Below are 24,788 nucleotides of genomic sequence, written 5' to 3' on the forward strand. Positions count from 1 at the left end.
CCTGAGGGCTGAGATGCCCAGTGGCAGAACATATTTGGGTCCTGCTCACAGAGCAGGCCTGGGGCATTACCATGTTGTGGACTCCTCTGAGGTAGGGAGTGAGCATATTTCCTACAGAAAGCAGGAGAGCCAGCTCACTGCCATAGTCAGGTCCTCGGTCCTATAGCTAGCTGTAAGGCCAGTGGTTCAGCTTCCTGGCCCTAAAGAGGCTGTTAACAGGCAAGAGCAGCTCAGAGTCAGGCCAGGCTCCCAGGGCACACAGAGTGTGTGTGGGTGAGGTGGGGAGGGGGTTTTGGAGGTTGTGTAGGAATTCTGGGCCTTGGAGCTGCAGCTAAGCCCAGGGAGGACAAGAACCAGACCTTCTGCCCTCCCTTCAGCTTCCCTAGAGCCCTCTCGTCAGCAGAGGTGCACCGGGTTAGCCCCAAGAAGGCAGCTTGTGTTGATGGGGTCATGTTTCAGCAGCAGCTAATCCAAGTCACTCGATATAAATCTCTCCCTGCTGCCTCTCCCCTCCCTCCCATCTCCAACCCACAGACAGGGAAATGAATCCTGGCCCTCACCCTGAATACATCATGGCAGGCCTGCCTCTAATGAGAGAGGGCCATTCATTGTGGGGTGAAGCTCCCTGCAGAGCCTGGGATGCCATTAATTAAAGAAGAGCCACCTGAAGCCAGTCGTGCGGTGCCGCCTGCCACGCTCAGATGGAGTGGTGGTGGGGTAGCCTCGTTAGCCTGACAGCTCCTTGGGCCGAGAGTTCCTAGGCTGGAGGAGCGAGGGGTGCCCCGCCTCCACCTGGGAGCTCACAGAGGGGCCAGCCTACTCACAGACACATGAGAGCCCCCTCCTGCACTGGTCCTGGGTGTAGACCTAGCAGGAAACGCCGATGAGCTAGGCCAGGGATAATCCATTTCCTCTGTGCAGGCCACAGGGCAAGAGCAGGTCCTGGTTCCCCACCTGTGCTCCCTTCCAACTCTTCTCCATGTGGTGCTGGCGATGCAGGTCAGCGGGCATCTCGGCCTGCGCCTGTCCCTCCGAGCCCGAGTTTGGGGAAGTTGGTCTGCCCCGGAAGGACTGTGGGCCTGAAGGGGCACTAGGGGAGAAGCTCTGTTGTCGGGTCTACAAGCACGGCCCCTCCCTGGCAGATGGAACCTCATCGCCTCACCCGCCCCGCGAAGGTTTCAGAGGGTCTAAAGCACTTTAGCAATTATATGAATCCCTAGAATGGGAGTTTTGCTCTGTTAAAACCCTGATAAAAGGTAGGAATATTAATGTAACTGATCAGGCTTTGAGACATTCATGGTGGTGGGAGCCTCATGCGTTGCCTGCTGCGGAGCTACTGACTAGACAGCTCTTTACTGCTTAATTGGTCCTGAGGCAAGCGTGGCTGCCTAGTTTCTGGTTCCCAGTCTGATACATGGAGTGTCTCTTGACCATCCAGGAGGGTCTTGCCACCTCCTCTTTGCTAGCAGGAGGGGCTGTGGCCACTCAGAGCTTTACCATCGCCCAGAGTTGGTGGTGCAGCCAGTCTCTGCCTGGCTTGTCAGGAAGACAAGTTAGTTCTGTGTCTGTGGCTCTTCTGGGCGGTCCCTGGAAGTCAGGTTCTGCGCTCTGTGGGAGAATGACAGGCTGCTTCAGAGGGCCTGAGAACCGGCGGGGCATGCTCACCCGTGTGTGCCCTCTCCGCTTCCCTGGAGCTCATGGGGTTTGGACTAGAGGCTGCACCTGGCCTCCTTGGCCAAAGACTTGGGCTGTACTCCTTTGTGCTTTGAACATTTTTGGAGTTTCCCAGGCCTTGGCCATTTGTTTGGGCCCCTCTGTCCTCTGGCAAATAGGGAGTGAAGGCTGGAGGGCTTGTGTCCTGAACTCCAGGGAGAAAGAGCCACTGTTGATCCTGGGCAATATTTTCCTTTGGGTGAGATGGTTTTGTGGGGTTTTTTTTTGTTTAAACACTCTGACTCTTGAGACCCAACTTTTTTTTTTTTGAATCTTTTTAGAAATGGAGATATGGAATAGATACAGTAGGGTGCATACAACATACACATACAAACGTGGACAGCTCAATGTATTTTTATACTGGAATACACCTGTGTAATCACCGCCCAGATCAGGATAAAGAATCTTTTCCATCATCCCAGAAAGTTCCCTTGTGTCCCTTCCCAGTCAGTCATGCCCACCCCCACCCCCCGAAACGCTGCCAGGTAACCACTACTCTGACTTCTATTCCTTTTGGTTTGTTTGCCTAGTCTTGACTTTCATATGACTGGAATCATAAAAGATGTACTCTTTGAGTCTGACTTCCTTTGTTCAACATAACATACGAGAGTCATCCATGTTCCGTGTATTGGTAGTTTAGTCTTTTTATTGCTGGGTGGGATTCTATTGTAATACTGTAATGCAGTTTCTCTCTTCTCCTTTTGTTGGACTACCTTCTTTAGTCCTTTAGTACATGTTTGTCGAGTGAGTACATGACTGTTCAATCTGATAAGAGCATCTCCCTTGGCCTATCACCTTGTCCTAATCTCCCTCATCCTTTACAGCCTAATTCCAGTCCCTTGGACATGTGGTCTTGTGTCTCGTGTGGAATCTGCACTGGCCTCCCTCTTTTCTGAACTCCTATGATAGAGAGAGGCTGGCCCCCTGGCCTGTGGAAGTGGCCTTGGAGCCCTAGGGGCCCATTGATTTGTTCTTTCAGAAGATGTTTATTGAATACCCATTATATGTCTTACACTGTTCTAGGAATCGAGGATTTAGCAGTGAACAAAGAGAAAATTTCCAAAACATCCTGCCTTCATAGGGTTTACATTTTAGTGCATGCAGTCAGCACTGTCCTCTGTCTTTTGGACCCTGATACCAGAAGAATCTTTAGTCTTGTCCAGGCTCCTCTGTCCCATGGGATTCTGCAGGAACTGGGTGACTGCAACCCTTGCTACGTTGACAGGGCCTCTCTAGGGCTTTTGTGAGCTTTTGTCTCCCTTTTCTGCTGCTGCTGCTGCTGCTGCTGCTGCTGCTTGGCAGTGAAAGGGTTTCTCAAGATTGGTGCTTCCTTCCACTATCCAGGAGTCTGATTCTCTCTGTGAGAGGAGAGAATTAATCGCCAACTTTTCATGCTTGTAAGGTGAGTGACCTCTGTTTTGTCAGCACTTGCCAATCTGTCCTCTAATTCCCAGCCAGGGTAATGGAGACTTTAGATTGTGCTATAGCAGACCACCAGCTCTCCTGGTGCGGATGCTGTCCTGATCCAGGCAGCTCGGTGAGGATCCTCACAGGTGCTCAGGCACCTGGGTGCTCTGGGGGTGTTGGCACCTGAGCAGCTTCAGTCCTGAACTGTGGTTGGCAGAGTAAAAGAGGGAAGATGCCCAGCCGTCCTATTCTCCCTAATCACCATCCGTGCCGGGGTGAGGGTGGCTGTTTCTATTGTCAGGCTTTTAAGAGCACATGAGAGGCTGTGAACACACCAGTGAGGAAGAAGAGTCAGGAAGCAGGGGTCTTGGAGGGTGAAGGCCAGGGGACTGAAGGCTGTAGCTGGCATCGTGGCCTGTGCCTGCATGATCTGTGGATTCTGGGGACTTTGCTCTGTTGGGCTTTGGGAAGGGTGCCTATGAACGGGTGGGATCAATTCTCAGTGTCCCTGGCTAAAGGGTGACACGACTCAGACTTGATAGTTCTGTAAAACTGTTTCTTCCAAAGCCTGCAAGGATGTTGGTTTGGGGAAGAAAGCCAGCCAGCCCAGAGAATCCCGGGAGCCTGACAGGCCTTTTTCTCTGCGATTCTTTCTTGCAGGCAGCCCGAGGCAGCCTGTCTCTTTGTTAACAGAGTGACAGCAATGTGACACCATGGAAATAATTACTAACAAATCACGGTGCTGACTGCAAACAGCTCTCTGTCTTCAGAGGCATGTCAGGGTGCATTAGAGCAGGACTGGAGGAGTGGCACGTGGGGGTTGAGGCGCAGCCTGCACTCAGATGCTCTCCTCTTCTTCCCCCACCCTGACCCCTGACTGCTCTGTCTGACTTTCCTGCTCGCGGCCTTGTCCCACTAGGTCAGCTAAGGACCCGCTGAATAAGTGGCACGTGGCCAGTCCTGCTTCCTCTAGGCAGGTGGCTAGGATTCCTGTCTTTGCTCAGGAACACCTGGGTAGTGATGAGGTACAGGAGTTTTTCCATTACCGGGCCCCCAAAAGGCAGCACGATGCTCCATTTTTGATTTGCTCTCTGCCAATTGGGACCAGCTTCTGCCGGTGGTTTTGGGGTGATAGAGAGTATTTGTGCCAGCTGGACCCAGAATGTGGGGAAAGCCTTGCATCTCAGTGTTGTCTCAGCTCCCTTCCCCCACAGCCCTGGCTGCTTCTTCAATTGCCATAGTCAATTTTTGGTAAGTCGACTTAGTCCATTCCCTCTTGGTTAGCAGAGTGATTGCTCTGACTGTCAGGGCTGTAAATAATGTTCTCGGTGTGTGTGGCTGGAGGCAGCCAGTTGGGGTGGGGAAAGGAGCAGAAGGAGGGGCAGCACTCCGATGGCTCCCTCGCTTCCCCCCTCCCCTCTCATACAATATTTATCCAGGGATGGGAGTCAGATGCAGCGACCTCAGGGTCACCCAGTTAAATAGCTTCTGAACCTCCCTGCATTCTAATTGCTGCAGTTGTCCTTTGCTCTGGAGACTTCTCCTCCCCATTGTCTGCTGAGGCACACACTAATGGCTCTCCTCCCTGGCCCTGCTGGGAGGCATATGTCGGATGGGGGGTGGAGAGGGAGGGAGAGGGCTCATTGCTACCTTCTTTTCCCAGGGGATAAGGGAATCTAGGGCCTATTAACAAGTGGCTTTAGCGGGGAGGAACACACTCTCCTACATCCCCTTCTGCCATCTCCCCAAAGCTGGCTGGAGAAGGAGGCCCTGGCAGCGGCAGTGGGCTTGGTTGATGGCCCAAGGGGCTTCACCCATTTCCAGTACAATAAGCAGAACTGTGGGACGAATGACTCCTCTACAAGGGGACAGACCCTTGAGTACTTGGCTGAGAGTGTCATCCTATGTTCCCAAGGTCCCACATTCATGGTTTGGAAACTTCTAATGAGTGATATTTCCTGTTGGAATATGCTGCATTTTGCCCGAAGATCGGCCAGATGCAAAAGTCTCTTTGGTCCCCTGGAGGTTGATTTAGATGATTGATGATGGTAGCAGGTGTGCCCCATTTGGTGATTTCAGAGTGACATGTGCCACACGTCTTCACTAGGACCTTCCTGTAAATGTCAGTTACCCTCCACTGCAGCTCTTCTCTTCCAAGGAATACTGTCAGAAACTGTCATTGAAGGCGCTGACCGTGTGTATCTTGGAAGGATATTCCAGCAGGAGCCTAAAGTTAGCCCTGTTAAGAGTTACTCTGGGCCCAGTAAGTACTGTGCTGGGGACTCTGGGGACTGTCAGATGATCAGGACATGCGTAACTGATTGCAGGCTAAATGATAAGTAAGGTAGACATGAGAACACCGCACAGAAGATACAAAACAAATGCTGTGAGAACCCAGAGGGGCACAGTAGAGAGACTGGCGGGGGAGTATTTTTTTTTTTAGCAGGAAACTTATTTTTAAACAAAATACTAAAGAAAGCCCAATATTACAAAACATATAAAAGTTGAGCTGTTCAGGTTGAAGCTGGAGCCAGGGCCTGCCCATTCTTCCTCCTCCTCCCTCAGTCCACATAGTAGCCTGCTGTCCCTCCTAGAACCGTAGACCTCCACGAAGCATGGCTTAAAATGCCACCAGAAGTGTGACTCTGTGTAGGCCAAGTGTTACATGACCCGAAGGAGTCAGGGGAGCCAGGGTCAGGGCAGAGGAGAGCAGCCAGGGGTAAGGGGAACAGCTGTGTCCTTGAATGTATCGAAGCAGAGGTCAAACTGCATCCTAGATCCTGAACACTTGCAGGATGCTCTCTGCGGAGCCTCCAGAGGGCATTGTAGGCCACACAAAGGCAGCCCAGGCAAAGGGTCAAGGTGGCCATAGGCCAGGTGGAGACTCTAGTGGGGGATAAGTAACGTATCTTGGAGACCATTCAAACTGCTGCAGATCGTCTCAGCCAAAAAGAGTAGCTCATCAGCTGAGACACTGAAAAGAGTGCCCTGGAAAACTTCACCTGCTCACCCTCCTCCCCTGGCCCTACTTCCTGCAGGGGCCTCTGCTGTTTCACCTGGGGAAGAGAGCTCTGGCCAGTCCTGGCGGCCACTCCAGCCCTGTGACATGTAGTCACAGCACGTGGGGCACTGTGCCCTCTCCCCGGAAGAACTGCGGTGGGAGGGACTCCTGGGAGGTGCTTGTGTTACTGTTTCATTAGGGAAGGCCTGGAAGGTACACATTACTTGATTTCATGGAGTATTTGTAGCACCAGGGAGGTGTCTGTTATCCTGTTCCACAGGGTGTTTGTGGCTCTTGGGTGCTTCACATGGTCATTTACACAGGCTCCAGGTGGGAGAAATAGGGGTAGAGATAGTTGGCAAGTGGGCTCAGAAGCAGTGGAGCGGGGAGGTGCTCTCTACATGTGTGGCGCCTTTTGGAGGCTGCTTGCCAGTGGGGATTTGAGGTTGGTTTTCTCTGGGGGGACGGGCCTTCCTTGGCCTTCGGGGCATCCCTGTGCACCTGCTTGTGTTCTGGTTTCTGTTTGGGAGCTCTCCAGAGCAGTGTGTCTGGGAACACTTCCAGCTGTACTGCCAGACCCAGACGCAGGTGATGGCCTTTCGTCTGTACCATAGGGAAACCGAGAGGAAATTAAATGTCATTTGCCCCCTGCACAGTGGGTCGCTGCCAAATCAGACACTGCTGATCAGAGCCGTGCAGAGGGCACCCAGGGGAGGGCTTGTGCCTGCAGCCATGCCCTCTGAGCTGTGAGACTCCCAGGTGATGGCCTGGCTCATGCCCAGGGCTTTCTCTGCCAGGCTGGGTTCACCCTGGCCTGGAGCCCAGCCCTCTGCCACATGGCAGCTGTGGCCCAGGCCAGGCCAGAGGTGCATTTGTACCAGAGGGAGACTGAAGGGGAAGGGCAGGGCCCGGCCGTGGAGGACACACAGGAGACAGGTGATCAGCCCTTCCTCAGAGAAGCTGCATGGTATTATGGAAGGAGCAGGATCTTTAGAATGAAAAGAGACCCGGGTTGAATCCTGGCTCCACTACCTACTAGTCATAGGATCCTGGGAAAGTCTCATTCTCACTCTCGACCTGCATTTCATCATCTGTAAAGTGGAGATAATAATAAGCTCTGGCTCCTGACACCTGTAGGGGAAGTAGCTTCCTCTACTGGTGCCAGTTTCCTCACCCACCTCCCTTCGACCTGGAAAGATGGCGTAGAGCTCCTTCCCAGGGGACTGCAAGTGAAGTGAGTTGGCTGAAGTGACGGGAAGTGGGCTGGGGGTGAGTCTGGCCTGGGAGGCACAGCTGGCTCTCACCCTGCCCGAGCCTTTCTTTCTTGTCCTGGTCCTCTCAGCCAAGCACCCCCCATGCCTTTAGGAGATGAGTATAGGCCATAGTAGTCACCCTCCTAACTGGGGGCTCAGCCGGCTCCCTGCAGCCCTGCACTTGCACTCCCCTTCCTGTTTGGGAAGACCTCAGGGCTCATCTCCACCCCTCCCTTGCCTTGAAGTCCTAGTGGCGGATGTAGTTCTCGGCTCTGCAGTGACATTTATTAACGGGGCTTTGGGAAAAGATGTTTTAATACTGCGAGAGTTCTCCCCGGAAAACTCCCCACCCCCACCTCACCCCCATCTGAAGCATGGCTGCTGGTGGTGAAATTCATTAGTGTTCCCTGACAGGCAGTGGCGACAGAGGCGCTCGCTGTCTGCTTCCCGCTCCCTCGCTCTCGTGCTCCTGCTTCACGCACACTGATATTTAAAGCTGATGGGCTGCTTATAGACTTCTTGTACCATGACAAGTTTGGGGAGGGGGGTGGGGGCGGGAGAGACAGACAAGGAGCCAGCTGTCATGCTGGTATTTCAAACAGTACTCTCTCCTGACCCTTTGCAGGCTCCAGCAAGTGTATCATCTTTCTGAAGCCTGTGGTTGGAATTGTAACCTGCAGCTGTCCCAGAGGATGGGGGCAAGTGTAGGGGCAAAGTGGGCTGAGAAGTCGGCAGTGCATTCTCCCAGGGCTGTGGGCAGGCGGGGAAGAGTGGAGGGACAGTGTGTGTGTGTGTGTCTGTGTGTGTGTGTTAGAGCAAAGGGGATTGAAGCTGAGTCGCTGAGTCTTTGTAATGTTGCTCCCCAACATTGCCCTCCCATCCCCAGAAATGAAATGGCCCTTTTGCAGTAGTCTTTTCTGGGGTGATCATTATGTTTCATGCTGTGGTTATCTTCTAGGTGGTCCTGAAAGCTCCCTGAGTATAGGAATCAGGTTTGATGGGCCTCCACCCCTTGAGAATCCTGGGTCTCAGTGATACCCATAAATATGTGGTGACAACTGAGATAGAAAGTTCTCCTATTCTGTGTCTAACTTGGGGCTGTGGCTTTTGTTCCCTTCTATTTGCTGATCTTTTTGATTTGGAGAATGAGTACCAATGTGCCTTCATCCACAACTCCTCGCCTCATCCCTAAGCTTCTTGGAATTCATTTTGGCAACTATCGAGTGGTTCTAGGCCTTCCCTGTCTCTGTCATCCCCAGAAAAAGTCTCCAGTATCCTTTTCCTGAGCAAGGCTCTGTCTTCTCAATGAAGGTGGTCTGCAAGCATCTCCAGAGGCAGTTACAGCCGACCTCCTTTTAGCCAGAATCCCTCTGTGAGTGCTTATTTATAAAATGTTTCCCGTGGCTGGCTCCTTTAACCTTCACAGAGCAGGGCATGGAGGTGATGTAATTGGCCCAAGGACACATGCTCACTTGACCAAGTTGTCTCTTAGTGCGGCAGAGCTGTGTGCAGGGTGGGGGTTGTGCTGCACTCTGCCTGCCCTCCTCCCATTAGGACCCCTCTAACTCCAGGGTCTGCAGTGGAGGAAGAATTTGGGGAACAGCCCTGAATCCACTCACTGCTCTTTTAGCCTTGTCAGTACCACCAGGGCTCCTGTTAGCGTCCTTAGTTTCAGCACAGGTGTGTGTGTGTATGTGTGTCTCTGTCTCTCTCTCTCTCTCTCTCTCTCTCTCTCTCCAGGATCATCTTTAATGTGCTCACCTCTTGTAACCCCCTCTCCTTCCCCTACACCCTACACACCATCCTAAAGGCTTCTAGTAGGGATAGCAGGGGCTGCTGTCATGGGGCAGCACCTTTCTCTTTCTTCCTGTTTGTGCCAGTCCTGCACTGGCTGAAAACACTGAGTGGGGCGCCTGGGCTGTGTCTTCTGCCATGTGCATCTCACAGGTGAGATGGAAACTGACCAGCTTTGATAAGTACGAGGCTTGAGCATTAATTTTTTATACATCAGCAGCGGCCAAGTGAGTGAATTCAATTATGAGTCTGCTTTCTCTCTACCCTCCTCCCCACAATGTGGTAGTTCAGAGCAGAGACTAAGGAACCTGTTGAAATGAGAAACCCCTATTTCCCGGTTTGACCCCCTCACTAATTCGGGTTAAATTGCTATGCGATTGCAGTGGTGACACATTGTGCCTGCCTCTGTTTGTATAAGAGGATGCAGTGGGGGCGGAAGGACCAATTTGTGCAGAGATAAAAGGTGTCACGGGCAGATAACTAACGTCCCAGCCCCGTGCCTGCTCTCATTGTAGCTCAATTGGCTCCATGTAGAAGCCCAGCCTTCCCCTCTTTCTTCCTTCCCTCCCCTTGCTCATATTTTACCTCGATGCCACAGCATAATGATGCCCTGCGTAGTGGGGGAGGAGATAGGCACCTCTGGCTGACAGCCCTTCCTGATAACCAAATTCCAGCCCATCCATCACCAGCTACTCTCCTCAACTTGAGGAAAAGTGATCGTGAAAGGCGGGCCGTTCATCACCCGGGGTCTGTTTATCTCCTCTGGGTGGGGGAACGGAAACAGGAGAGACAAAGAGCTGCATCCCCCGCGAAGTGCTGCCTTGGCCAGGGCGGCCTGCCTGAGCGGGGTGCAGAGTCACATCACGCTGACTGGAGCAGCTCTGACTAGGAGGACGCCCAGACTGGGACCTGTGGGAAAGGGACCTGCCCTGAGGCTCAGCCCTTGGGCTTGGAGACGAGCCTAGGAGATGTGGTTCTGAGATGCAGGACAGCCAGCGACAACATTCTGCAGGAAGGTTTATATTAGAATGAGCAAGCGTGGAGACCCTCATAGAAACAAGCCTCACCGCCCTCGTAGGTGACCCCTCAGTAGGAGCGCCCGTCTGGCTGGTTGGCTGGGTCTTCTGTGCCTCCGTGCTCCAGTGTGACTTTGAAGAAGACAGAGCCTCTCTCCCTGCTCTTCACCTCTGCACCTCAACCCTCCCCTTTTTCTGCGTATCAGGTGGGACAAAATAGGTGAGAAGTATGTGCTTCGGGGTTCCAGGACTGACAGCCTACATCAGTCCAAAATCTGGGTCTCACAGCCTTTCCAGAGAGGCAGAAAGGGGTCAAATATGGCCTCAGATTTGGCTGACTTCCTCCTTTAAGGGCTTGAGAGTGACATGCATCTCTCTAATTGAGGCTTGTCCCTGAGACTTGCAGAAACTCAGAAGGAAGAATGCCCATGACCTTTGCCACACTAGTGCCTGCTCACCTGCTGGTCCTGGCTCTTGGTGTCTGCCCATCTGTTTGTCAGACCTCCGTGGATGCTGCTGGCCTCCTTGACTCAAGCCTAGCAGTTCTAGCAGAGCCCCCCAGCTCTGTTTCACCTGATCTTCAAAGCTGAGCTCTTGTGAACAATGGCTTCATCCCACCCATACCCATTAGTGAGGGTAGCGTTCCCTTAATGAGCTAGTCCTTGGTCCTGGCTGGCGCTGAGCTGATCACACCTGTTTGCCATCAGGGCTGTCTGGGTCTAGCCTGAGCACTGGGCTGCAGGTGGTGGGGCTGGATGAGAGGTCTTCTTGCTTTGTGCTGTATGCTTGCTGCGGGGGTGGGGAGTGCTGTTTCTTACACTGCTGTTCCTCCCACACTGTTCTCTTCTTTCCAAGCGAGAGAGGGCTTTCTCTGCTTTCTTTTTGTTATTTAGCAAGAGTAATAAGGGAACTGGAGGAGTACCCCCATCTTTTCTAACTTCCCCCTGGGTGGAGCAGCAAGGATCCAGTCAGGCGTCAGAGGGTGGGGGTTTCACAGTCTGTTCTGATGACCCAGGGGTCCAGTGTGATAAGAACAGGGCCATGCGGTAAATGCCAGAGGCGGAGCCCCTCTCTGGCCCTAGGCCCCATAGTGTTTGGAAAGTGATCATATCCCTCAGTTTAGAGCCCATGGGCAGGACTGGGAGGGGGGCTTCCTTAAAGGGGGCCTCTTGCATTCATGAAGCTGAAGGAAGTTTTGATTTGGTTGAAAAAAATCCCATTCCTTTTTATGGCCTGGACATAATTGGTTCTTTTCTATTGGCCATCAGTGATGTCATTCCGACCCTCATAAAGAAGGGGAAATCACACCTGTGGACTTGGTGCATAAAATTTCATTGGGCAGCAGTAATAAGCATGACCAGATGATGTTTGGGCAGTTGAGGAGACCTGTACCCAGTGATTCCAGCTGTATGGAGACCTGGGCACCATAAACCGACTTGCACGTTCATACCCGCAGGCTAGTCCAGGGCCCGCTGCCAATGGCTCTTTTCTTGGAATCAATCAGTATCTGGTAGGAACTCACAGCATTCAGGCCCTTTGTGCCAGGGGGGCTTTTGCCCTTTTCTTTTCTAAATTGGTGGAACCATGTACCCGCTTGTACCTTCCTTAGGTTCCTAAGAACCTTGGACCCAGGTATCACCTTGAGCGGTGACTACTATGCTACCTGCTTCTCTAAGCCCCACACCTTGCCTTCCCAGGGGCTGTAAAGAACCCTGAGTGCATCTACACGATTGATGCCTTGTGTAGTCAGAATACTAAGATCCCATTTCTGGTTCTGCCCTTGGCTTATTGTCTGGTCAAGCAGATCCTTTTTCTTCTCTGCGCGTCAGTTTCCTCTTTTATGAAGGGATGACAACTACTCTAACCTACCTTCCTCACAGGGTTTCTCTTGGTGCTCTCTAAGCTGGGCTAGGGTTCTGTCGTAGAACCGGGTCGTTGTCTTCCCATGAGGCACCTGGGAGGTCAGGTTCTGGCTTTTGGCCCTGTGTCTCTTGTGAAGGTGGGCCTGAGTCCTGCTACATCTGTACTGCTAGTGTCTTGAAGTCACAGGGCTAGGACCACCCATTGGCTGGAGGGCTCAACAACCTGAATGCCTGTGGGTCTGCAAACAGTGTGTATACCTGCGAGTGATTAGAGCCCCGCGTGAGAAGTATGGTGTCGACTCCTTCTGCTTCAGCCGGCGGGGGCACAGCAGCAGTCTGGATTGCTGCTGAGCCGTGTCTGAAGCTGAGTCTCCATCCTGAAAATCTGTCCAGTCTGTCCTCAGTGCGGCCCCTCTGGTGTAAGTCCTCCTCTGAGAGAAATAGGCGGGATCCTACTGAGCTAGACCCTTCCTACCTGGGTAGAAATGTCTACAGCTGAGACCTACTTTGAAATCCTCCTGAAGAGGGAGCCCCTCCCTCTCCCAGGGCCAGCCACAGCCGGTAGGTCTCCTGGCCTGTGTCAACTAAAAGAATTGGAAGGAGGATGTGGGGAGTGCTGGGGTCGGCTGGGGGAGCATATGATAGGTGACCCAGGACCCTTGCCTTTTGCTGGATGGTCCCCTGGCCTGCTCCTTTGCAGATTCTGCTGCTTCTGGTGGCCCCCTTCACTCATAGGCCTTAATGTAACTTTTCAAAAATAGATGATCTGAATAAGCATTTTCACATATACTACAGATAAGGAACATGAAAGAAAAATTGAAGAAAATAAGAAAATATTCAAACATTACCATTCTGCTTCTTAGGCAACCACATCCTAGCTTCTAAAGCTACCTTTCATCTTTCAGAATCTTGCCTAATTTCCCTGTATCCTTGGTCCTTGATTCCCACACAGGGACATCCTACCTGGATACCCCTTCATCATCTTGGCCTCAGCCAGAATTTCCCTTCCAGGAAATTGACTGGTTGTAGTTCATGTCACTGTGCCACTCGGGTGTTGAGAGTCATCTTCCCCTTAGTAAGGTATCTCGGTTCTTAGAAAAGTAAATCCTTACTGTATATCATACACTACTATGCCCTGAAACGTGGGCATCCACAGCATCTCTCAAATCATTGACAAGTGATGGAGGCAGGCTGCCTGCCCTAAAACTTTAACTTTCTAGGGTAGAAACAATCATTTCAACTGGATTCTCATTGCCAAGCTTCCTAAAAAAGGAGTTTGCACTGGTGGTCTCCACTTTCTCATCTCTTCTCAGTCTTCAACGTGTTGCCTGTTGCCTTCTGCCCCACCAGCCCACTGATGCCAAATTCACTGGGTTTTTCTCAGCTCTATCTTGCTTAATCACTCTATGGCATTTGACACGAATGACCTGCATTTTAAGCTCAAAAATCAGTTATAAATATTCCCAGAAGGGTAAGCTTGCTTTTATTGTTTAGGTTGACTGCAAGGGAAGTGAAGGGGGGGTCCAAAGAGCGTGTGTGACCTTGGCTATCTGATAGCCTGACAAAGGTCCAGGAGCCCTGTCCTCTGGGTGAGTCCTGACTCATGGTACATCACCTCCGGCAGAATTCTTGAAGGAGCTCAGGGTATGCGATGTAGAGAAGGGAGCTCTGAGAGAAGTTCCTTAGGCTCTCAGATCTTAGGAGCGTTCTGCAAGGAAGAGACGGAAGTCTTACTCTCTGTAGTTTCTTTCTTTCTTTTTTTAAAAATCAGTTCTTTTTTCTTTTTAAGAGTAATTTTATTTATTTAGGGTTTTTTTGGGGGGGGGTAATTAGGTTTATTTATTTCTTTATTTTTAAGGGTGTTGCGGATTGAACCCAGGACCTTGTGCATGCTAAGCATGCACTCTACCTCTTGACCCTCCCCTCTCTCTGTAGTTTTCTAAAGACATACCTCAGACTCCTGGGTGGAAGTTAAAATAGATAGATTTTAATTTAGTATTAAGGAAGGATGTTGTAAGAATTGAAGGAGTCCAAAATTAGAGCTGACTGCTGTGTGAAGGAGTGAGTTCCTTGTCTGTCGTGGTGGTCTGGTAGGGTGGCCTGATTTCATTTTAGCTCAACAAAGCTTACGAGAGAGACCTCAGCCTGGGCATCTACTTGTCTCACTCTATGCTCTTCCCAGGTGATCTTATCTACTCTCGTGGTTCTAATTGTACCTAAATTACATTAATGATTCAGCAGTTTTTATCTCCCATCCAGACCTCTCTTCAAAACTGAGTATCCAGCTGCCCCTTAGACATCATCCCACAGCCAAGTGTCTCCTAGGCACCCCAAACTCAACAGATACCGAGTGCTTACCATGCATCAGGTATATATCTAAAATGCATTCCCAAATTCATGCTCCCTTCCAGCAGTGTACCAGGGGTGAGGCAGTGGGAGCCGTCCACACTGGGCTGGGGAGACACTTGAGATAGAGAATTTTAAAACAGTAATGAAATTGACTGCCTGCTGGTGTGCTCTGGCTGTCAAATATGCTCTCTGTGCCCTGCCTTCTCATTTGTATCTGTCTCAGAGAGTAGCATGAAGCTAGCCAAGCCGCATGCCTTAGAGTTGGGTTCTCCTGCATTCTCTCCCTGGGCCCCACGTCCCACGGGGTCACCAAGGCTTCCTTTATGTCTCTTTTTTTTTTTTCTGTTGCTGGCTCCCTGTCTCTGTGGCTACTGTCTAGCCTCCTGGCTAATACTCGGCTTTTTTAGTGTATTGTTTTTGTTGCCCCCAGAAAAATTTTTGTAAGTCACAACTCTTCAGAGGCTCTCTATTGCCTGTGGCCAAGCTCCCCTTAGCAGGAAAGCTCTCTGATCTTCCTCAGCTGTTATTTCTAGTATCTTTCTCCATCCTTCCATGTACCCCAATGCTCCAACTTAAGGCTTGTTATCTAATTATTTTTTTATGCATTCCATTGAACAAACTGTGAGCCCCTATGGGCAGGAGTTAAGTCTTAACTCTTTGGGTCCTAAGTGTCTGACTCTTATTAAACATCACTAAGTGTTTGGTTGAATGGATTTGTGTGGGCAAAATGGCATCATCAGCTAGAAGAAGAGATAGTTTATAAACTGTAATTTAAAGAAAAAACAAGAGCAGACCCTAGATTCAGATTCTGACCCCTCCTTATCCTTCTGCATGGTTTCTTCTCTATCACAGAAAGCCTATTGTCAGAGACTTATTTGTGAGCTGATGCCCCTGCTCAGCTCTCTCTAAATTGTGTACTCCTCCTCTCTCTCCTCCTGTCTTATATCTCTGCCTCTCTGTGTAACAAAACAACAACAGCCTGGTGCATTGGAAGGAACATAGGCTTTGGAGGGAGACAGACTCAGGTTCAATTCTTGGCAGTCTGGTGTTTTAGCTGTGGAACCTTAGGTCCCCTCTGAATCTCATTGTCTCATCCGTGAAATGTACAGATCTACCCACCTCACAGCATCGCTCTGGAAATGTAAGTAAGGTACTGGGCAGACTGTAGGCCATCAGAAAGCAGTAGTGGCTGATAATATTTTGAGTAGAATCTCCAGATTCTCACATTTGGATCTGTGGGCTGGATGGGAACCAGTGTCCAAGGTGCTGGAGGTGGAGTGCCTTTCTTGAGTGGGTTGGGGGGACCCCTGATTAGTGGGCTAGCCTTTTGAGGTCTCTCTGTCTTATAGACACTGTTGGATTTCCTATTTTAAAACTCTGTACCTGGGACATGGGTTGCTGAACTTGTTCTCTCCTCCCTTTCTTCAGGCTCCCGGGCCAGTGCCAGTACTTGGGCTTGCCAGTGGCAGATTACTTCAAGCAGTGGATTAATCTGAAAAAGGTACTGTGTCTGAGCCCTGCTCGGGTGCTTCCTCTGGTTCTCCTGTGCCTCAGATCCCTCCTCTCTTGCTTTCTTTTCTCATCTCTGTTCTTTTCATCTTGTTGTTCTCATCTCTTTTCTTTTCTTTTTGTTCTTCTCTTTTCTCAACACCTTCCTTCCTCCTCCCTAGCTAATGTGCACTGAGAGGTTGTGGTTATTTCTGGGAGTGGGGAGCTGCTTTGCGACCAGGCTGCTGGGTAGAGTTTGACACTGCCCTGCTTGGTGTCACCCAGATGTGCAGAGAGGTCCCAATTAAGGAGATTTTCTAGGTTCCTGCTCAGAGCTCCATCTCTGGGTTGAGCTGCATAGCCTCTAGGAGGGATGTGGTGCTAGCTGAACTCTGGGAAAGTATCATGAGTGATCATGAGTGTGGCCTCTGACGCTCCTGACTGGCCCTGGCATCTCCCTCTGGTTGGGAGGTGGGGTTGGTTCAGGCTGCCTTTGGGCCTGTCTAGCCCCAGCAGAGCCTTGCTCATGTGAGAAGAACCATGGAAACCAGAGCCCAGTTCCTTTCGAGCATGAGGGAGGAGACTGGCACTAAAATAGCACTAAACACCAGGGGAGTGGGCACTGAGGCTGTGGGCTGGGAGGGACCCCGTGTGGCTCAGAAAGTGGGCCCTGGTAGAGAATGAGTCACCCTGAAAACTGTACTTTCCTGTGTGTGCTGTACTTCCTAGGTGAGAAAGAAAGGAGGTGTAGAAATAGACTCCCCAGATCCCTGCTCCAGTAGGATCCTTGCTCCAGGAGGCCCAGCCCCTAGGGAGACTCACCCCCATAAATCCTGATATAAGGCCAACAGACCTGGGGCAGCCTCAGGAATCCCATGCTGTTGGTCAACTCAGTGGCTCCCAGGGGGCTCAGAGAAGGAAGAGATCATTGGAGGGTCAGGCTAGGTATAGTGAGGATTTGGGTCTTGAACTGGGCATTCAAGGAAGGCGGGTTATAGATCTGAGGAAGAGACAAGGCTTCTCGGCAGGGGGAGCTGCATGCTTTCGGTGTGTGTTGGGCTGGAGCTAAGCTAGCGTTTGGAGGAACTGTGGAAGAGAGTGACCTTGGACTCTGTTCTCTGGGTCTCAGGGCAGCCACTCTTTGTGGCAGCGTTTGTGAACTCCTCTGCTGTCCCCTGCTGCACAGGTCCTATGCACTCTGGCTTGCTTGTACTTTGACCTGTACCCTCCTCTCCCGCTGATCTCCCTCACAACTGAACAATGGCTACTCACTACTTCCCATCTTTGGCTGAGGAGGCCAGGTTCTGTCCTACCTTCTGGCCTTGGCCTGTGGCCTTCCTTTCGTCTGAAACCCACCTTCCCCAAGTCACCTTCATTGGGCATATTCCCTCTCCTTGATGAGTCAGCTCAGGTCTCACCTTCCCCAAGAAGCTCAGCAGTCCATCTCTTGCCTCCAGGCTCCTTGATACCGGATATCAGCGATCTTAGAGTGTTGAGACTGAGTCCATGTTTCCTTGCAGACATGTCTGTCCATCTTAAGCACAGAGACTGAGCCTGGTTCCTCTCAGTGTCCCCGGGCGCCAGATCAAGGCTGGGTGCAGGGTATGTGCTCAGTGAACAATTGCTGGCTGGCTGACTGATCTTGGAGAGCTGGCTCCTGAGAGGGCCTCTCATGCAGGCCTTGGCAGGGTTGCACGTGCGGGTGTGGCCAGGCCTGCACTCCTGGAAGACAGCATGCCAGCTGTCAGAGTGGATCTGAGGTTGCTTGTTGGCCTCGGCAAATGCAATGTGAAGGCCCGGCCAGGCGAGGTGGGCGCTGACCATGAACAATTGCTCTGTGAAGTTCACTAGAGTTTTTGGTGTGTGGATAGCTCCCTGCCTCTGGGTGCCTTGGCAGAGAGGCAGGAAGGCAGCCGACCCGTGTGATACCACTGCCGCTCAGGACTACCTTGGTGCTGCTGGCAGTGGAGGCGGGCTACGCTGAGCCTGTTCAGCTTGGTTCTCTGCCAGACTGTGTGGAGCCATGGAAGGGGACAGGGGCACAAAGGGAAACTGAGGGCTCTGTGATTGCCTCCCGGGAAGTAAACTGAGCAAGTCTGAGAAAAACCAGGGTTTCACCCCTTCCTCTCTGCCATCCAGCCACATCATGTTCCAGCTGTGCTTGAGGGCCCAGCAGGAAAGATGACCCCACTCCACACATTAGCCCAGTCCTTTGCAGCAGCCATTCAAGACAGGGAGGCTGCAGGGCCCTGGAGGTCCAGGTACCTGGTGATCCTTCTGATCTTCCTACTCTGTGGCCTACTGCAGGTTGCAAAAGATTCTTGTGCCCTTAAAAAGAGTAATGATAAAAGCTGAGCCAGAGAGGCCATTGCCAAGGTTGTGGGAGTACCATGCAAAAGCCTTATACATGCCTTACCCAGGCCCTGTCTTCTCTAGGTTCCTCTTCTGTCCTTGATCTTACTTTGTCCTCTCCTCTTCCCTTTCTCTCCTCTCCTCAATCCCCTAGCAGGGCTTTGCCCCATGAAAGAATGGGGAGGGTCCTGGTCTGCTTGGCCACCTGGACCAGCGGAGTAAGTGAGCAACTGGGAATGAGTTCACCATCCGCACTGACTGAGTAAGGCCTCCAGTCTGAGAAGAGGCAGAACGTGGTCTTTCAGCTGCCCTCTCCTGTCCACAGGTGGTGTGGGCTACGACAGGAAAGAGCAACTTTTCTGTGGCCAGGTTTCCCCATCTCCCGCCTCCACGTACTTTCCCTGTAGCAGAGAGGAGCAAGCCAGTGTTTGCTGACATTTGGAATGTCATTGAGTGATCTATACTCTTATTGAACTGTCAGCTTAGAAAGGACTTGGGGCCCTGCTTTCAGCAGCCTCCAGGAGGTCAGAGCTGTCACTAAGGGGCCAGAAGAATACACACACACACACACACACGTGTCCTCAGGTGAATGAATACACTCAAGCAAGCGTACCCAGAACTATATTTACATATCCATATTTGCATTCCTGTGTATACACATATTCAGCTGCAGAGATACATGGAAATATACACAGATATGAGTGTGTTTATATATACATAAAGTGTAAAGGCACACTCACATATATAATATACACATCTTCATCAATAAAAAAATATTCTTGAGTGCCTTGTGTGTCCCAGGTACTGTGCTGGGCCCTGGGATAAACAGAAAAGATGGACATTAAACAAAAAATTTCAATTGTGTTATAACACAAAAAAGTTCAGAGTCATGGGGTCATATCACAAAGGGACCTGACTTAGTTGGGTGTAGCTCCCCGAGGAAGGGAGTCTAAACTGAGACCTGAGGGATGAGCAGGAATCAGCTAAGCAGAGAAAACATCACGTGACGAGGCCCTGAGGTGAAGAGAGGCCTGGCAGTTTCACGGAGCTAGAATGTAAGTTCCATAGGGCAGAGTTTTGTCTCTTCTGTTCTCTGTGCTCTCCTCATCACTTTGGCTAGTTCCTGGCATACAGTAGATGTTTAAGGACGTACTGTCCCTGGTTGAGAACCAACCACAGAATTAGACCATTGCTGGAGTCCAAGTGAAAGATGAGAGTTAGTGAGATTAAACTGATAGCAGTAGAAATGGACCATGAGTCTGGAGTGTTAAATTGTACAGTCGTTTCTGCTATAATGCAGCATATACCTTCCTAAAAATCACCATGCTATGGAAAGTTGTACAGTAAAAATACAAGTAAAATACTCAAAAACTTCATCAGTGACACATGAAAAATGATGGGATTCTAATAAAAATGGTAGCATAATTTTACATAATTTATATTAAATACGACAATGAATAGCACACTTTATCTTGAAAAAAACTTGAAGTTTGCTTGTGTAAATGGGCAGAAGAAGGATTGCAGCTTGTGAGTTATTGTGAAGTGGTGGAAGGAGCGTTCTCTGAAACTAGAAGTTGAATCAGATGGATGCGGCTTGTAGCACATGTGGTGATCCAGGAAGCTGGTAGATGTTTGAGGTGTGTGCATATATGCATTTGGTACATTCTTACACAGCACTGTTCAGCTGGGTGTAGTTTCCTATGTATGTCCTATGGTATTGCTTATGGACAAAATCTCACATGTTTGCAAAATGCGTTATGCTAATTCGTTCCCTAATACATCCATTGCATTGGAACAGATTTGCTCTTTCAGAACTAGTGTTAACAGCAGAGCTGACTGTACAATAGACAGGGAATGGTGGCTGGCTGTGAGGGTTGAGGATGAAGGATTTGACCATCGTGACTCCAAGGTTTATGATATGATCAACAGGGTAAATTGGAATGAACTTCCTGAGATAATGGAAGAAGTTTTCGGATTGAAAGAGAAGGTGAATTCAGTGTGGGACATGTTGCATTTAGATGCCTTTGAGACATTCTTTGAAGTTACCGAGAAAGTATTTGAATATATAGATCTGGGGCTCAGGGATAAGATCTGGGTAAGAGATACAGATTTGGAGGAGTTATTGGTGTATAAAGGATAATTGAAGCCATGGGAAGGGAGGATATAAGGTGAGAAGAAAAGAGAACCTAGGACAGAACACTGGGAAATGCCGATGTTTACTGCATAGAGGAGGAAGAATCAGAAATGGAAAAGAAGGAGTGGTCACTAATAGTAATAATAATATTTCTTATTTAATAATTGCATTTTTCATGCATCTTAGACCTGTCTTGTCCAATACAGTTGCCGCTAGCCACCTGTGGCAATAGAGTGCTTGACATGTAGCTGATATGACCAAGGAACAAGTTTTAAATTTTATTTAATTTTAGAAACTAACTTGACACTGTAAATCAACTATACTTTAATAAAAAAATTTTATCAAATTTTAATTAATTTAAATTTAAGTTAAAAACTTTCTTGAAGAGCTTTTAAGTATATGTAGAGCAGACTGGGTTGGTGAGTCTACATTTTTAGCTGTTAATTATTTAAATCTAAATACACATCAAGCATTTCTGATGAAGGTTTAGCATCTCAGTTAAGATGTGTTATAAATTACACACAGAATGAAAAAATACAAAATACCTCATTAATAATTTTTATACTGATTCAATGTTGAAATGTAATCTTTGGATATACCAAATTAAATAAAATGTATTCTTAAAGTTAATTTTTTTTATTTGAGCTGTGCATTCAGTTCATAAATTGCTAATATGGTGCACATTCTATTTGTATTGGACAGTGCTGTGCCAAACACTGTGCTTAATATCTACCACATTATTTAATCCTCACAACCCTGTACAGTAGTTACTATTATTTTTTGCGTCTTAAGTTTGAGAAAGCTGAGGCACAAAGTGATGATGGAATTTGCTCAGTGTTTCACTTTGGTGCATGGCAGAGCTAGAACTTATATTTAGTTTTGCCTGACTCTGTGCTAAAAAAAGTAAACAGTAAAAAAGAGAAAGAGCAAAAGAATGGTAGAAGAAGAGGTAGACCAGTAGAGTGTGGTGTCACGGAAACCAAGGAAAGAAAGTGTTTTCAGAGGAAGAGGACTGGTTAGTTTGGAGGGAGCCAGGTAATGTTAAAGACCGAAATATAAGTTTCAGACCTGGGCACGAGGACCTCAGGGACCCTGGTGAAAACTCTTGATGACATGATAGGAACAGGAGCCAAATTGGAGTGACTTGGGGAGTAAATGGGGAGATAGAGAAACTAACTTCTTCAGAAACATGGTTTTGAAGGAGAAAGGACAAAAGCTGTGGTGGAGCAGGTGTGGACATGGGGCAGGTTTTGTGTTTTAAGATGAAGACATATGTTGTCGTTTGTAGGCACCATTAGAGAAGGAAAGGTTAAAAATGTAGTGAGAGAGAGGTGTCTGGGAAGATGACAGGAGATGGGATAGAAAATCTAGTTTCTTGAAGTGAACTCTTCCAGAGGAAGGTCCCCTCTTCTGTTGTGATGGGGGAGGGAGAAGAGAACGGGTGCAGACAGATGCAGGTGTCTTGTGGATTTAGTGATGACAAGAAGAAGTCTTCCCATCCGATGGCTTTTGTCTTTCTCTGTGGAGTAGGAGATGAGTCATTTGCTGATAAGTAATAGTGGAGGGCTGGGAAGGTTTGCAGAAAGTGGAAAAGGATTGCTGTAGTTTTAGTAAAGAATAGCAGGGTGAGTGGACTTGGAAAGTGTGGTAAGATTTCTGGGCAGCATTGAGAGTCCAGTTGAGGTTGGTGACATTAATTCATAGTGGAACTTCTCTGTTCAGTTGTATGGCTTTTCTTTAGCAGAGTTCAGCTGCCTGGCTGTGGGAATGCAGAAGGCAGACATTTAGATTCATCAACAGTGGAGACTTTCCCAGGAGGTGTGATGAAAGGAACAAAGGAGTTGAAGATATTATCAAGACAGTGGTTGCCAAGATGGACTGTGAGATCTAAGCTGGGTGTTGTGGGAAGAGAAGACAGCAGGGTGCCTGACAGATATGGAAAAAGTAGATAGGTCCCAGTAAGATGAGGAACAGGTGTACTGGGTATGGTTAAGCATGCCAGATTGAAGGAGAAGAGATTATGGTTGGAGAGTAGGGTGGCTGAATTAGAGATTTCAGAGATGCAGCAGTTCTAGGTGTTGGCAGGTGCCAAGGTGTGCCCATGGGGGTGGGTAGCTAAGGCTGAGTGGAGGAGAATGTTATTGTAAATAAGAGATCAAGAAATATATAGATCAATAAGGCCTCCAGAAGGATGAGTATGTGGATATACACAAGCACACAGTATATGTGTATACATATACATACATACTCACTGCATATGCAGGACATAGAGCTATAAATGTACGTGTTAAGCGCATGCCTACTCATATACAGTTCGTGTACAGTCAGACCAAGCCATAAGCATATGCACATGTACTCACAGATGGTCTGGAATTCCTCTGGTGCCTGGGCCTGTTTGGATGGGCTTTTGAGGAAGCAGGCAGGCAGCCTTAGGAAGATTCTAAGTCAGTCCTGACAGGCAGGACTCAGCCAGATATGCTCAGAAATTGTGGGGTTGCAGGTCACCTAGACTTGACAGACCCAGATGAACCAAGGTGTGAAGGTTGCTTCTCCACTTTTCCTCTGCCATCTGTGCTATATGCCCTGCTACAATTTCCAGGTGCCTTGAAGGGGACGGGGTTGGGACCAGCTGTGAAATAGGGAGAGGAGACATTCTTGGGTCCCTCCAAGAAGCATTTCAGTCTCCCCCCTCCCCTGGGAGTGGACAGCAGGAGAAACTGCTGAAGGGAGGGTTGGTGTCTATGACTGAGTACGACTTTTCCTGACCTTGGAGCATTCAGAGTCCCAATCAGAGCAGTAATAAATTAAGGGCTTATGGAGGAATAAATTCTCTGCCTAAATGAAGTTCTTTGCTGGGGGCCATAGGCAGGTCAGTAGGTCGGGATGATGCAGATTGGAGGCTCCAGCGAGTGGGCTGAGCTAGCTGGGAAGCTGTCAGGAGTGAAAGTGTCTGAGACTCTGCTGGTCAGGTCACTTTTTTGGAGCTGTGGGGATAAAGCTGCTCAAGTGATAGGCAGCCTGACAGAGGCTGGGACTCTTTCTAGAATGGTGCCTATTCTAGAGCCCCTTCATTGGGGCTATTTGGAAAAAATAAGAAACGAAAACCAAGAGAGGCATGAAGATGTAGGGGCCCTGCCAGCTGTTTGTTTTATTTTGTAGTGGGGAAGGCTTGTACTGAGACATGCTCCTGGTCTACTCAGTGGTCAGGACCAGACTGGGGCTGTGGCCCAGCTCTTTGGCATCATCCAAAGTACAGGGCGTTGTCCATGGAGCAGTGGGCACTTACAGGCTGCCATCCTGGATGGAGCCAGCTCTGAGGTCAGGTAGATGAGGGCCTCTAGCTGTCTTTGAAATATGTACACAGAGAAATATGAACACAGAGGACAGGACACAAAGCAGCAGGTTTAAACACAGGAAAGGTAGGGGCACAGGCCTGGGACAAGGAAAGGCTGAATAGGAGAGCATCCTGGAGCGTTTGCTGCTGGAGTTGATGCTGAAGCCCTGGGAGGGGCCGTTTTGGGGGCTGGAAGCTACTGGATTTAGAGACCTGGAACTAGAGCCCAGGCTTCATGTCTTCTTTCTCCTTTCATCCCTACTCTGCAACATCTGCCCTTGGGAATGGGCTCTTGGGACCTAGTTCAGAGGTAGCAGAGGGACCAGTGCGGTATTTGGAGTCAGGGGCAGCTGGAGCTAGAGAGAATGTCTCCTTTCTTCTCATTGCCCTGCCCCCATGGTGTAGTGCCCTGACTGGGCTTTTCCTTTAAATATGTCTTACAGCTGTCTGAACTCTGAAATTTCTTTCACTCCTTCCCTCGCCTTGTTAACATGTGTTGCCTTTGGGGTAATCAGGGAAAAAATATTATGTCCTTTTACAATTACCGGGTTTTGGAATATTAAAATGTCTCACTGCATCGGCACTGTTATTTTGATTGGTATTCTAACCTTTGACTAGCCCATAAAGCGCGCCGCTCCTGAAGCCAATATTGCAGGACTGAAATTTAATTCCGAAATGATTCCAGATAATAGGGAGACAGATAATATATGCATGAAGGATATTATGTTTGGACTAACTGCAGCAGGGCCAAGGCTGGGGAGCTGAATAATAGCCCAGAGTGAGTTATAATCTGTGGGACAGAAATGCCTTACTGTCAGGGCCAGGAGAGGAACTCTTAAATCAAAGACACAGGAAAGGGTGCCATTGCAGTGTGCTTGTTTTGACAGGAAGAGCACTGGAGCCAAGAGGGTAGGTATGGGAGGCTGTGGCCCATCCTTTCTCTTGAACAAGATACCCAAGGCCTGGATGAGCTAGCTAATTGCAGCATCCCTGTCTTCATATCTCCTGTCCCTCTAACATTCCAGCCGTATCACACTTCTTGCTGCTCTTCAAATAGACAGGATACTTTCACATCTCTTTGCTCA

At 49.5% G+C, this 24,788-nt stretch overlaps 1 protein-coding gene across 6 annotated transcripts in view; it reads left to right on the plus strand.

Annotated features, from left to right (window-relative positions):
* The window catches only part of ERI3 (ERI1 exoribonuclease family member 3), a 123,104-nt gene that overhangs the window by 49,235 nt on the left and 49,081 nt on the right, over positions 1–24,788 (plus strand). For all 6 annotated transcript variants that reach the window (XM_064493646.1, XM_031465615.2, XM_010982290.3 and 3 more), the window contains one exon: positions 15,824–15,896. In XM_064493646.1, the coding sequence (XP_064349716.1) occupies positions 15,824–15,896 (73 nt within the window). The remainder of the gene's footprint in view (positions 1–15,823; positions 15,897–24,788) is intronic.

Source organism: Camelus dromedarius, chromosome 14, assembly GCF_036321535.1.
Source record: "Camelus dromedarius isolate mCamDro1 chromosome 14, mCamDro1.pat, whole genome shotgun sequence".
Classification (NCBI taxonomy): Eukaryota; Metazoa; Chordata; class Mammalia; order Artiodactyla; family Camelidae; genus Camelus; species Camelus dromedarius.